Source organism: Oncorhynchus mykiss, chromosome 7 (genome assembly GCF_013265735.2).
Source record: "Oncorhynchus mykiss isolate Arlee chromosome 7, USDA_OmykA_1.1, whole genome shotgun sequence".
Taxonomy (NCBI): Eukaryota; Metazoa; Chordata; class Actinopteri; order Salmoniformes; family Salmonidae; genus Oncorhynchus; species Oncorhynchus mykiss.
Window position 1 is genome coordinate 81255160 of NC_048571.1, and position 14071 is coordinate 81269230.

At 39.8% G+C, this 14071-nt stretch overlaps 2 protein-coding genes across 4 annotated transcripts in view; both read left to right on the top strand.

Annotated features, from left to right (window-relative positions):
* Positions 1-1753, top strand: part of LOC110528578 (SWI/SNF-related matrix-associated actin-dependent regulator of chromatin subfamily D member 1) — a 33337-nt gene extending 31584 nt beyond the window's left edge. For both annotated transcript variants that reach the window (XM_036984200.1, XM_036984199.1), the window contains exon 12: positions 25-1753. In XM_036984200.1, the coding sequence (XP_036840095.1) occupies positions 25-78 (54 nt within the window). In that variant the 3' untranslated portion in view covers positions 79-1753. The remainder of the gene's footprint in view (positions 1-24) is intronic.
* A 4993-nt stretch (positions 1754-6746) lies between these two features.
* cers5 (ceramide synthase 5) overlaps positions 6747-14071 on the top strand; it is a 37014-nt gene continuing 29689 nt past the window's right edge. The window contains exon 1 of one of the 2 annotated variants that reach the window (XM_036984203.1): positions 6747-7237. In XM_036984203.1, coding sequence (XP_036840098.1) covers positions 7065-7237 — 173 coding nt within the window. In that variant the 5' untranslated portion in view covers positions 6747-7064. The remainder of the gene's footprint in view (positions 7238-14071) is intronic. The other variant, XM_036984202.1, reaches the window with a different exon arrangement.

The window sequence follows — 14071 nt, forward strand, 5'->3', positions numbered from 1 at the left end:
ATATAAAATAAAATTGTATTTCAGGTCCAGCAGAGGAGGCAGGAGCTGGAACAAGCCCTGGGAATCAGAAACACTTAGAGATGAAGATGTTAAAGAAAAACAGGCCAACAGACGAACAAGTGGCCATTCTCTCTGGGAGGAGGAAAGGAAGTGTGGGACATTCATTAATACACCCCCGATTTGAGGAAAAACATCTTTGATATACTATCTGCTTTACTGCTGGTGGTAACTATAGGATATCTTTTTGAAAGTCACCTAGCAGGCTGTTATGGTTATATATCAATGTTAGATTTTTACTTCCTCTCTCTTCATATTTGTCCCGCTAAAAGATCTTTTGACTTATTTTTTCTCAATGGTCTCTCTCTATGCCTTACCTCAATGCATTCCCTTTTGGGGCTGAACTCTCAAGTCGCCAATCTTGAATCTATATTCAGGCCTAAGTGAGGTTGAAATGACCCCTAACTAAGGATTGATGCTACTCCACCATAACTAATATTGAGTGTTTTAAGTCTTAACATTTGGCCATTTGTGAAAGAGCATTGGGTTCATTTTAAATACTTTGACTGTCTCTAACCTGCTCTGAGTCCATACTAACTCATAACTGATTAGGTGATAGACTACACACACTACCATTCTGGCTTTGGTCTGGAATTGATTTTTCAGTGTTTGTTTGGTATTGATAGGGTTGTGAGTATTCAGTGGTCTTTTATTGCTGTGCTGGCTGTCCGTTTCTTAGTGGTTCAAGACTATTCTAGAATTCTTGTTGTAGAATATTGTGTACCTCAAAAATTCTCCCCTGATCACTTCAGAGTATGGTGATGGCAGCCGGGCTTCACAGTATTGTGAAGATTCAGTATGTTGGTTTAGTTATTCATTTAAGGGGCCATTTAATTTGAAACTATTTTTGTGATGCTTATTTTTGTTTGTTTAATTATCTTTTTTTATGTTTCGAAACTATGAATTATATTAAAGCTTGTATTGTTAGAAGCATAAGGAAGTAGTGTTAGCAGTAATAACCTCAAGTCGATCTAGTTTTGTAAATACTGAGCAGAATAATCTGGTTTGATGTGAAGGAAAAAATGTCTGTTTTTAAAGGGCAGACAATCATTTTGACTCGTTGTCTAATGCTCCCGATTTAGTTTTCCCAAGACGTTCCCCTTCAAGTGATACCAATGGTTTAATCCAGAACGTTCTCTATAACCTAACAGCAAGCTGAAGTTGCTTGTTGACCCCGTGTGGAAGAGAGAACAACCTTCAAGGTTCTACTGTTCGGTTAAGAGGACTTCTTCTGGGATTTCATCTTTAGAGTTTGTTAGTGTGCAGACGCCATCAACACCGAGGAAGATAAGCATAGAGCTGGGTTCACTAGTAGATGTGACATATTGAAGAATTTCATATTTTTTGATAGTATGATCGAAAGCTTCCGCTTGTTGTATTGCTGTTTTAGATATGATGACATGTCAAGGATGTATGAAGTTTCATGGTTGGACTCAATTCATTATCAGTTCAATAGTCAAGTGAATTGAAATTAAGCAACATCTATTTTCAATGGGGATTTTTTTTCTTCAATATTAAAGTGTATTTTCCATCCACCCTCTGATTATCCTGAATTGCCCCCAATCCTGTAAAGGATGATACCGAAGACTGATTGAAATCTTCAGACTTAAAAATTGTATTTTTCTCTTATTGACCAAACTTATTTTTCCCTGTATGTTTTAATCCTATGCTATAATAAAGGATATCTTCATGATAACTTCTCAGTTATGAATGGATGATTTTAAAGCTGTTTTTCTACCATTTGATGCACAAACTGGCAGTGTTTCCATGAAAGTTGTTACCTGCCTAATGTTCAGCATCACAGTTTAGTTCTGGGATTCTTATGAACACCACGCACACCTGACTCATTGCTGTGAGAAGTGGGTTGATGCACTTGATGGTATAACAACCAGGGGACGGATCTGGTCATTGGCCCACAGGTGAGCATATCATGTTTATAGGGCCAGGAGTTTTTCCTGGACAGCTGTTCTTGTGAGAGGTTAAGGATGGGTTTTCTGGGTCCCCTAAAGTCGCCAAACTATATGTATTGCTTCAATGAACCTTTTGTTCTTGAAATTATTCTAATCGTACTAGGTCATAGCCTCACTTGTTCAAACAGCGAAGTCTGTTAAAGGATGAGTACCTGTATTTATTGAGATGTCTTCTTAAGGCAAACTATTGCTAATGTGTTTAGAAATAGTCCTCTTAAAATAAATAAATAAATAAAATAAGGAAAGTGTGGCATTTCCAAACTTGGAATTGTATCAACTTGCTACCCAAGGCTTTTAATTGTGGCATATGGTTAAATGCACTACAGAGGAACAATAGGTACATATTGAAGATGCACAATCCACAATCTTTTTACGTGTCTATTTTTCAAAGGATTAAGCTAAGAACGTTAACAACTTCAAAGTTAGGAACACTATAACAGTATAGAACACTATAACAATATGGAACACTATAGCAGTATAGAACACTATAACAATATGGAACACTATAACAGTATAGAACACTATAACAGTATAGAACACTATAACAATATGGAACACTATAACAGTATAGAACACTATAACAATATGAAACACTATAACAGTATAGAACACTATAGCAGTATAGAACACTATAACAGTATAGAACACTATAACAATATGGAACACTATAACAGTATAGAACACTATAACAGTATAGAACACTATAGCAGTATAGAACACTATAACAATATGGAACACTAACAGTATAGAGCACTATAACAATATGGAACACTATAACAGTATAGAACACTATAACAGTATAGAACACTATAACAGTATAGAACACTATAACAGTATAGAACACTATAGCAGTATAGAACACTATAACAGTATAGAACACTAGCAGTATAGAACACTATAACCGTATAGAACACTATAACAATATGGAACACTATAACAGTATAGAACACTATAACAGTATAGAACACTAGCAGTATAGAACACTATAACAATATGGAACACTATAACAGTATAGAGCACTATAACAATATGGAACACTATAGCAGTATAGAACACTATAACAATATGGAACACTATAACAGTATAGAACACTATAACAGTACAGAACACTAACAGTATAGAACATGATAACAATATAGAACACCATAACAGTACAGAACACTAACAGTATAGAACATGATAACAATATAGAACACGATAACAATATAGAACACTAACAGTATAGAACACTATAACAATATAGAACACTATAACAATATGGAACACTAACAATATAGAATACTATAACAATATGGAACACTATAACAATGTAGAACACTATAACAATATAGAACACTATAACAATATAGAACACTATAACAATATGGAACACTAACAACATAGAATACTATAACAATATGGAACACTATAACTATATGGAACACTATAACAATATGGAACACTATAACAATATAGAACACTATAACAATATGGAACACTATAACAATAGGTCAGGGTGGGTGTTAGGGGTGGTGAGGGGCTGCAGCTTCTCTCTAGGAGTCTCTAGAGTCTGTTCTCTGTGATGCAGCACCCTCTTGATGACAGACAACTCCTTTACCATCTCTTCCTTTTCCTGCACTAGCTCTCTCTTTATGGTGGCCTTTACCTCCTCAAGCGCTGTGGTAAGGCTCTCTCTCAGCTCCTGGACAGAGGTCTTCAGCTGGGTCCTGCAATGGTCGATCTGGTCCTGTAGAAGCTCTGTGTCTGGGCTGGATGGGGTGTAGCTGGGGGGCTGCTCCTTTAGCTCAGTAACCCATACCTCTGACTGAGCCATTCTGTCGGTAGTGTGGTCTTGGCTCTGTTGCTCTCTCTCTCCCTTTGGTGCTCTCTCGCTCTCGTCTTTTCTCAATAAAAAAAGCTAATGTACACAATTTGTAGACAATTGAGGAGTTGGAGAAGGAGATGTGGAATGGTCAGAAGCTCCAGGGTCCAGCCACTGCAGCTGAAGTCAACCACATTCTGAAGAAGAAGGGCCTTGTGGACAAGTGAGTTACAGTTACAGTATATGAATATATAGTGGATGAGTTTGACTTCAGAATCTTCTGATAACGAGTTATGTTTCTAGGATAGATAGGCCAGGAACTATTAGTAACTACGACCAACAGTAAATAGTAAACACACAAGTAACACTCCATCCCACAAGTCCACAAGTGAGGAGACACTGACCTGCACAGTGAGAAGAGCTGTCAGGTGTCATGGCCCCTGACAACATGCCTCTAAGCAAATAGGTCCACAGGTCAGAGAGATTTTGAGAGGCTGGATTATGGTACCCCTAGACTCTCAGGCACCACTCCTGGGGTATGGGGAGTGGAGTGTGCAGATTGAAAGGGTTGTGAGGTGCTGATGAGTCATTCGAAACAATGTACTCAATTGAACATCCGAATGACATGTATAAACCGATCTTATAACCTTTTCATACTACCGAACCGAGCCAAGCCATAGTTGCTGGAACTGTGCCTGAAAGAACCATGTGAAAGACAATATATGAGCCAGGACTGTACGGTTCAGACAAGGTTGAAGATGACAGGTTAAGACAAGAGGATTCTAATATCCCATAACTCTTTGCATAAATGAGGAAGCGTTCTAAACAATGGGACTAGCTACGCTACTTAGCAACAGGTGGTCCCGTGAATCTGTTCATTTTCAAAAAGCTTCCACATGGAACCATAACTTGTCCTAACCTGGGTATCTTCAACCTAGGGTTCGGGTAGGCCCTATAGTGTGGATCTAAAACTGTTATCCCCTCTATCCTTCCTCCAGGTTCCCCTTGTTCAATGCTGTCAATCAAATCTATTCCCATGGACACCCCATTAAAGAGTTCATCAGATGTTTAGAGAACCACCCTGAACACATGTAACTGACTGAAGGATGCTGGGATGCTTTAGATGTTGGAACCAGCCGGAGGAGGGAGGGAGGGAGACATGAGGAGCTGTTTGGATGATTGCATCTAACTCATCTCTGTTGGAAATGAATCCTAAGAAAAGGGAGAGGAAAATGTCTCAGTCAAACGAACCTCCTTCCTGGGCTGTTGTAATAAAACGAACCTCCTTCCTGGGCTTTTGTAATAAAACAAACCTCCTTCCTGGGCTGCTGTAATAAAACAAACCTCCTTCCTGGGCTGTTGTAATAAAACAAACCTCCTTCCTGGGCTGTTGTAATAAAACGTAATAAAACGAACCTCCTTCCTGGGCTGCTGTAATAAAAACGTACCTCCTTCCTGGGCTGCTGTAATAAAACAAACCTCCTTCCTGGGCTGCTGTAATAAAACATACCTCCTTCCTGGGCTGCTGTAATAAAACGTACCTCCTTCCTGGGCTGCTGTAATAAAACGTACCTCCTTCCTGGGCTGCTGTAATAAAACGTACCTCCTTCCTGGGCTGCTGTAATAAAACGTACCTCCTTCCTGGGCTGCTGCAATAAAACGTACCTCCTTCCTTGGCTGTTGTAATAAAACGTACCTCCTTCCTGGGCTGCTGTAATAAAACGTACCTCCTTCCTGGTCTGCTGTAATAACTAAAAACCCCCTGTTCTGTTCCAACTGATTCTTCATGTATTATTGATGACATTGTCACTAGGCATTGTGTCAGTACTGTGTAGAAATGGACAGAAAGACATTTTGTTTAGAATGCCCATATCCCTTAGTCTTTAAAAGGGGAGAGACAACCAGAAAATATAAACAATTCAAAATCAGAATATTGTTTAAAAAAAGAGCACGCCAATAACCTGCTGGGGCGCTCTATGCAGAAAACAATATAATCTGCAAAACCTGCAATTTAGCATTCGATTATTATACATATGGATATGAAGGGCATTTGTAGACTATTTTCAGAACATACATGGCTGACATATTTTCGTTAGCTATAGAAATAAAACCCCAACAACTTCTCCAACTGGGTAAAGACGGCAGTATATGGAGTATGTTCCTATCTCCACAAAGCGTAGGTTGTCGGGAACACTGTTGAATAGTTCTCTGCCTGTATCAGCCAGAACAATTTTTAACGTCTTCTTCACCTAGCTCTCCTACAAAATATTAAGAACATATTGGTCTTGTGTGTCAGTGAATTCCTCCATTATTATGGAGACGCTTTCACATCTATATTTTTTTTACCAGACTTCTTTACGTATGTTAATGAATGCACGTGCATTTGGGAATTGTCATTTCTTTTGGAGAGGGATGTTGGCGCTTGCAAAAGCCATATCCTCAGCATTTACGTTCTTAGGCTTACGTGTATTTCTATAGCGAATGAAAATGGCAAATTTGTTCGGAAATTTTCTTAGATAAAATGCCTATTATACCCATATAATGTTGATAACAGACGATGAATAAGTTAAATATGTATGTTGATAATATCCTTAGGATATGGTAATCGGATATGGTGCATTAGGCTAAAGCGTAGGCTGCTGATGAGAACAATTGTCGGCAAACATTTAATTTGAAGTCAATCCACATGGTTGGGAATTTATTTTTGGGCTAATTGAATAACTACGTTAGATGATCATGGTACGCTCCCCTGACTATTAATTCACAAGTGGTGTGAGATGGCGCTGTATGGGTCTCTTGCTGTCGTTTAATTGAAATGTGGGGTAACCCTGGCATTTCAGAACGTCTCCCTTGTAATACTATGGATGGCCGCTTGGTGGTGACCTTCTCTTGTTCAAACTTTTAAAGTCACGTCTGGGGGACAAGACCATTTTCTACATACATCACACATTCACCTATATTGGGCACACGATTTTAATCTCGGATTATTATTGATTATCTCTTATTTTGAAAAGAACGCTAGCTAGCTAGGTGGCTGCGGACTGACAAAGTAACAGTATTCCATCAATGATACCTCTCTGAATAGCGGGCGGGCGGGAGGTGGGGCCGTGGCCCATTTCACTTCCTTAATCCAAGAACTCCATCACAGGGGCACGAAACGGAGGGACGGCGGTGGAAACGTTTCTCAAGTTTTTCCTTAGGATATATTTATTTAATTGAAACCACTTTTGGTGACCATGGCTGCTCTTTCAGCCTGGTTTTGGAACGAGAGATTTTGGCTCCCGCATAATGTGACTTGGGCGGACCTTGCAGACCCAGCGCCCGGGGTGGAGTATCCTAAAGCCAGTCACTTGCTCTCTGCTTTACCGCTGGCTTTGGGGATCTTTGCGGTCAGAATACTATTTGAGAGGTACGTACTGTCTGTTTTTTTAAACTCATATCATTACATTCATCAACTCTTTCTTGAACATAACACTCGCCCGGCCATGCCAGAGTCTTTGCAGCTACAAATACGACTCGAATATTTAAGAATTGAAAGGAAGTGTACTTGGAATTGATTAAGAACCTAAGGTCATTTGGGAGGTTTGCCCACCCTAGCTAGCTAGCTAAGCTAACCTGTTGTCTGTCTGGTTGCCTGTCACTTCCTAGTGAGAGCACTGGAGCAGGCCAACTCATTCTAGGTTTCTTCCAACTTATTTATGGAACAATCTTCAAAATGTTATTCAAGTTTATGTATTGGTGCCTCTAGGGTTATTCAGACAGCTGATTGAGGACCTTATTACTGATGCATGTGATGTTCTGGTTCCTCTAGGGTAATTCAGACAGCTGATTGAGGACCTTATTACTGATGAATGTGATGTTCTGGTGCCTCTAGGGTCATTCAGACAGCTGATTGAGGACCTTATTACTGATGAATGTGATGTTCTGGTGCCTCCAGGGTCATTCAGACAGCTGATTGAGGACCTTATTACTGATGAATGTGATGTTCTGGTGCCTCTAGGTGTAATTCAGACAGCTGATTGAGGACCTTATTACTGATGAATGTGATGTTCTGGTGCCTCTAGGTGTAATTCAGACAGCTGACTGAGGACCTTATTACTGATGAATGTGATGTTCTGGTGCCTCTAGGTGTAATTCAGACAGCTGACTGAGGACCTTATTACTGATGAATGTGATGTTCTGGTGCCTCTAGGGTCAGTCAGACAGCTGACTGAGGACCTTATTACAGATGAATGTGATGTTCTGGTGCCTCTAGGGTCATTCAGACAGCTGATTGAGGACCTTATTACTGATGAATGTGATGTTCTGGTGCCTCCAGGGTAATTCAGACAGCTGATTGAGGACCTTATTACTGATGAATGTGATGTTCTGGTGCCTCCAGGGTAATTCAGACAGCTGATTGAGAACCTTATTACTGATGAATGTGATGTTCTGGTGCCTCCAGGGTCATTCAGACAGCTGATTGAGGACCTTATTACTGATGAATGTGATGTTCTGGTGCCTCTAGGTGTAATTCAGACAGCTGACTGAGGACCTTATTACTGATGAATGTGATGTTCTGGTGCCTCTTGGGTCATTCAGACAGCTGATTGAGGACCTTATTACTGATGAATGTGATGTTCTGGTGCCTCTTGGGTCATTCAGACAGCTGACTGAGGACCGTATTACTGATGAATGTGATGTTCTGGTGCCTCTAGGTGTAATTCAGACAGCTGACTGAGGACCTTATTACTGATGAATGTGTTTTTAAAAAAATATATAATCGTGTTTTTCTTTCTGCATTTTGTATTTATATCGATGTGTGTATTTTCTGTCATTTAGATCTTGCTCTCAGTATGAATCCCTGATCAAATAAAGGTTAAATAAATCAATCAATCAATGCTCACCATCGAAATAGATCAAGGAAGTTCATCAACTCTTTGAAGTAGTAGCTTTGACAGACACTCAGTGGCTGTACACCAGAACTTGACAGTTCTCAGGGCTGGCTATGGCCTGTGTTGTTAGGCAGTTATTACACAGTTAACATTACATCATTCCTCAGTTGTAGTAAGGCTACAGCCCACCCGCAATACACAGGTTGTCTGCAATTCAAACCAGGCCTGTAAATTATAGCTATAAAACTGCTGGAGAGAGTAAACATTTATAACAGAAACCTTGTCACTGAGAAAATATAGAAAATGACACAGCATGGAAACGGTTGCACTTTTGAGAGTTTTAGGGCTTAGTTATGTTGAAATCAAAAGACAGAGTCCTGTGATGATGAAGAGTTAAATTGTAGGCTTTTCATAGTGGCTCTGGACATTGTGGGCATTTCACCACATTGGTCATACTTTTAGTGCCCTTTTTCATAAAGTGTCTCGGAGTAGGAATGATGTTTTAAAATAGGCATACATTTTGAAGATTGTATCAGTCTGGTCTCATAGACTACACGTAACATAGTTAATGTGAATCTGGGAAACTGTTTTGTTACAATAGACAGTAGGTTATCGTAACATATTGTATGAATTGCAATTTGTGACATATCATACAAATTGTATTTTGTAACATATCATACAAAATGAATGTTGGCATCCACAAATGAATACATACCATATGAAATGTAACATATTTTACTAAGGCCAGCAGCATACCACCCTGCACACCCCGGTGTCCTGGCTAAATTCCCAATCTGGCCCTCAAACCATTCACGGTCACCTAATAATCCCAGTTTACAATTGGCTCATTCATCCCCCTCCTCTGCCCTGTAACTATTCACCAGGTCATTGCTGTAAATGAGAATGTGTTCTCAGTCAATTTACCTGGTAAAATAATGGATACATTTAAAAAATTATAGGGACCAAATTTACATTACTATGTTACCTCTACCCCTGAGTCCAGGTTGATTAAATGGGCAGGTGGGACCTGATCCTAGATCACATTTACTCTCAGATGCTAGATACCGCCCCAGATCTTCACAGTGCAAAGGAGATGGGCAGGTCAAGGGCAAAGGGTTTGTTTCTGTATGTAAGTGACCTCTATCCTTCCTCACCTCTCAGGAGAATAAATCAATCAATCAAATAAAAACATGTTATTTGCTGTGAATACAACCTTACCATGAAATATTTACTTACAAGCCCTTAACCAACGATGCAGAATTGTTTAAAAAAAAGTGAATAAAAAATCTATTTAAAAATTAACACAATAAAATAACGAGGCTATATACAGGGGGTACCGGTACCGATTCAATGTGTGCAGGTTAGTCGAGGTAATATGTACATGTAGTTAAGGGTTAATTGACTATGCACAGATAATAAACAGTGAGTAGCAGCAGTGTAAACAAGGGGTCAATGCAAATAGTCAGAGTAGCCATTTGATTAACTGTTCAGCAGTCTAATGGATTGGGGGTAGAAACTGTTCAGGAGCCTTTTAATCTCAGAATTGGCACTCCGGTGCCGTGTGTTGGGTAGCTAATCACCACATTCACTTTGCACATAAACACAGCCAAGAAGAGAATAGACTGTTACGAGTACCAACTATGACATCTGTAGGATGGTTATATGTGTAGAAGGATTATACTCCCTCCTATCTGAGATATCTACTGCAGCCTTCATCCTCCACATACAACACCCGTTCTGCCAGTCACATTCTGTTAAAGGTCCCCAAAGCATACACATCTCTGGTTCGCTCCTCTTTTAAGTTCACTGCAGCTAGCGACTGGAAAGAGCTGCAACAAACACTCAAACTGGACAGTTGTGGCTGCTTTGTGTGATGTATTGTTGTCTCTACCTTGTTTCCCTTTGTGCTGTTGTCTGTGCCCAATGATGTTTGTACCATGTTGTTGTGCTGTTACCATGTAGTGTTGCTACCATGTTGTTGTTATGTTGTGTTGCTACAATGCTGTGTTGTCATGTGTTGCTGCCTTGCTATGTTGTTGTCTTAGGTATCTCTTTATGTAGTGTTGTGTTGGCTCTTGTCGTGATGTGTGTTTTGTCCTATATTTATAAACTCAGCAAAAAAAGAAATGTCCCTTTTTTAGGACCCTGTCTTTCAAAGGTCATTCGTAAATATTCAAATAACCTCACAGATCTTCATTGTTCACTATTTCCCATGCTTGTTCAATGACCCATAAACAATTAATGAACATGCACCTGTGGAACTGTCGTTAAGACACTAACAGCTTACAGACTAGAGGTCGACCGATTATGATTTTTCAACACCGATACTGATTATTGGAGGACCAAAAATGCCGATAACGATTAATCGGACGATTTGTATTTATTTATTTGTAATAATGACAATTACAACAGTACTGAATGAACACTTATTTTAACTTAATATAATACATCAATAAAATCAATTTAGGCTCAAGTAAATAATGAAACATGTTCAATTTGGTTTAAATAATGCAAAAACAAAGTGTTGGAGAAGAAAGTAAAAGTGCAATATGTGCTATGTAAGAAAGCTAACGTTTCAGTTCCTTACAAAGAACATGAGAACATATGAAAGCTGGTGGTTCCTTTTAACATGAGTCTTCAATATTCCCAGGTAAGAAGGTAGGTTATAGTTATTATAGGAATTATAGGACTATTTCCCTCTATACCATTTGTATTTCATTAACCTTTGACTATTGGATGTTCTTATAGGCAGTATTTAGTATTGCCAGTGTAACAGTATAGCTTCCGTACCTCTCCTCGCTCCTCCCTGGGCTCGAACCAGAAACACTATGACAACAGCCACAATCGAAGCAGCAGTACCCATGAAGAGCAAGGGGAACAACTACTAGAAGGCTCAGAGCGAGTGACGTTTGAAACGCTATTAGCGCGCTAACTAGCTAGCCATTTCACTTCGGTTACACCAGCCTCATCTCAGGAGTTGATAGGCTTGAAGTCATAAATAGCGCAATGCTTGACGCACAACGAAGAGCTGCTGGCAAAACGCACAAAAGTGCTGTTTGAATGTTTACGCACCTGCTTCTGCCTACCACCGCTCAGTCAGATACTTAGATACTTGTATGCTCAGTCAGATTATATGCAACGCAGGACACGCTAGATAATATCTAGTAATATCATCAACCATGTGTAGTTAACTAATGATTATGATTGATTGTTTTTTATAAGATAAGTTTAATGCTAGCTAGCGACTTACCTTGGCTTACTGCATTCACGTAACAGGCAGTCTCCTTGTGGAGTGCAACGAGAGAGAGGCAGGTCGTTATTGCGTCGGACTAGTTAACTGTAAGGTTGCAAGATTGGATCCCCCGAGCTGACAAGGTGAAAATCTGTCGTTCTGCCCCTGAACGAGGCAGTTAACCCACCGTTCCTAGGCCGTCATTGAAAATAAGAATATGTTCTTAACTGACTTGCCTAGTTAAATAAAGTTTTTATTTTATTTTTTAAATCGGCGCCCAAAAATACAGATTTCCGATTGTTATGAAAACTTGAAATCGGCCCTAATTAAACGGCCATTCCGATTAATCGGTCGACCTCTATTACAGACGGTAGGCAATTAAGGTCACAGTTATGAAAACTTAGGACACTAAAGAGGCCTTTCTACTGACTCTGAAAAACACCAAAAGAAAGATGGCCAGGGTCCCTGCTCATCTGCGTGAACGTGCCTTAGACATGCTGCAAGGAGGCATGAGGACTGCAGATGTGGCCAGGGCAATACATTGCAATGTCCGTACTGTAAGACACCTAAGACAGCGCTACAGGGAGACAGGACAGACAGCTGATTGTCCTCGCAGTGGCAGACCACGTGTAACAACACCTGAACAGGATCGGTACATCTGAACATCACACCTGCGGGGCAGGTACAGGATGGCAACAACAACTGCCCAAGTTACACCAGGAACCCACAATCCCTCCTTCAGTGCTCAGACTGTCTGCAATAGGCTGAGAGAGGCTGGACTGAGGTCTTGTAGGCCTGTTGTAAGGCTGGTCCTCACCAGACATCACCAGCAACAACGTCGCCTATGGGCACAAACCCACCGTCGCTGGACCAAACAGGACTGGCAAAAAGTGCTCTCACATCACGACAAGAGAGACAACACAACACTACATAAAGAGAGACCTAAGACGACAACATAGCATTGCAGCAACACATGACAACACAGCATGGTAGCAACACAACATGACAACAACATGGTAGCAACACAACATGGTAGCATCACAAAACATGGTACAAACATGGTTGGGCACAGACAACAGCAGAAGGGGCTGTGCCTCTGGTCTGATCATCCTTTCCTGTTCAGAAGACCATTTGTAGTAGGAGTAACCCTCAGAAGACCATTTGTAGTAGGAGTAACCCTCAGACTGTCCACTTTTCAACCGAGATTACAGGTAGCCTATCAAGGATATACAACCTGCATAAATAAAGTTGACCAAGTCTACACTAAGCAATATCTAATAAAGCTGTTGGGTACCAGATTCACAGGACTGCAAACAGAAAAAACACCCACTGTCAGCTCCTAAATGTTTGCTGTCTGACTCTTCACTCAACGATGGAGGAAGTAGGCCAAAATTCATCGAGCTAGATAACAGATCTCTGTTGATGGCTCCGTCAGTCAGAGTAAGCTACATACTAACATTTTTAACATCTCTATAATAATCTATCATCCCTGAGTCTTCAATGCACATAATACATAAGGATGTAAGCTACATTAAACTTTTGTGTCCAAATCATTGTTCACGCTATATTCGTACAGGGGATTTATGAAGGACAGAGGGCGTAAACTTAACACTAGACTGTAAAGCAAACTGAGATTTGAACTAATAGCCTGGCCTATGGTGTAAACACTGATAATGAAACTAGTTTACCCTATGGTGTAAACACTGATAATGAAACTAGTTTACATTATGGTGTAAACACTGATAACTAAACTAGTTTACATTATGGTGTAAACACTGATAATGAAACTAGTTTACATTATGGTGTAAACACTGATAATGAAACTAGTTTACATTATGGTGTAAACACTGATAATGAAACTAGTTTACATTATGGTGTAAACACTGATAATGAAACTAGTTTACCCTATGGTGTAAACACTGATAACTAAACTAGTTTACCCTATGGTGAAAACACTGATAATGAAACTAGTTTACATTATGGTGTAAACACTGATAATGAAACTAGTTTACATTATGGTGTAAACACTGATAACTAAACTAGTTTACCCTATGGTGAAAACACTGATAATGAAACTAGTTTACCCTATGGTGTAAACACTGATAATGAAACTAGTTTACATTATGGTGTAAACACT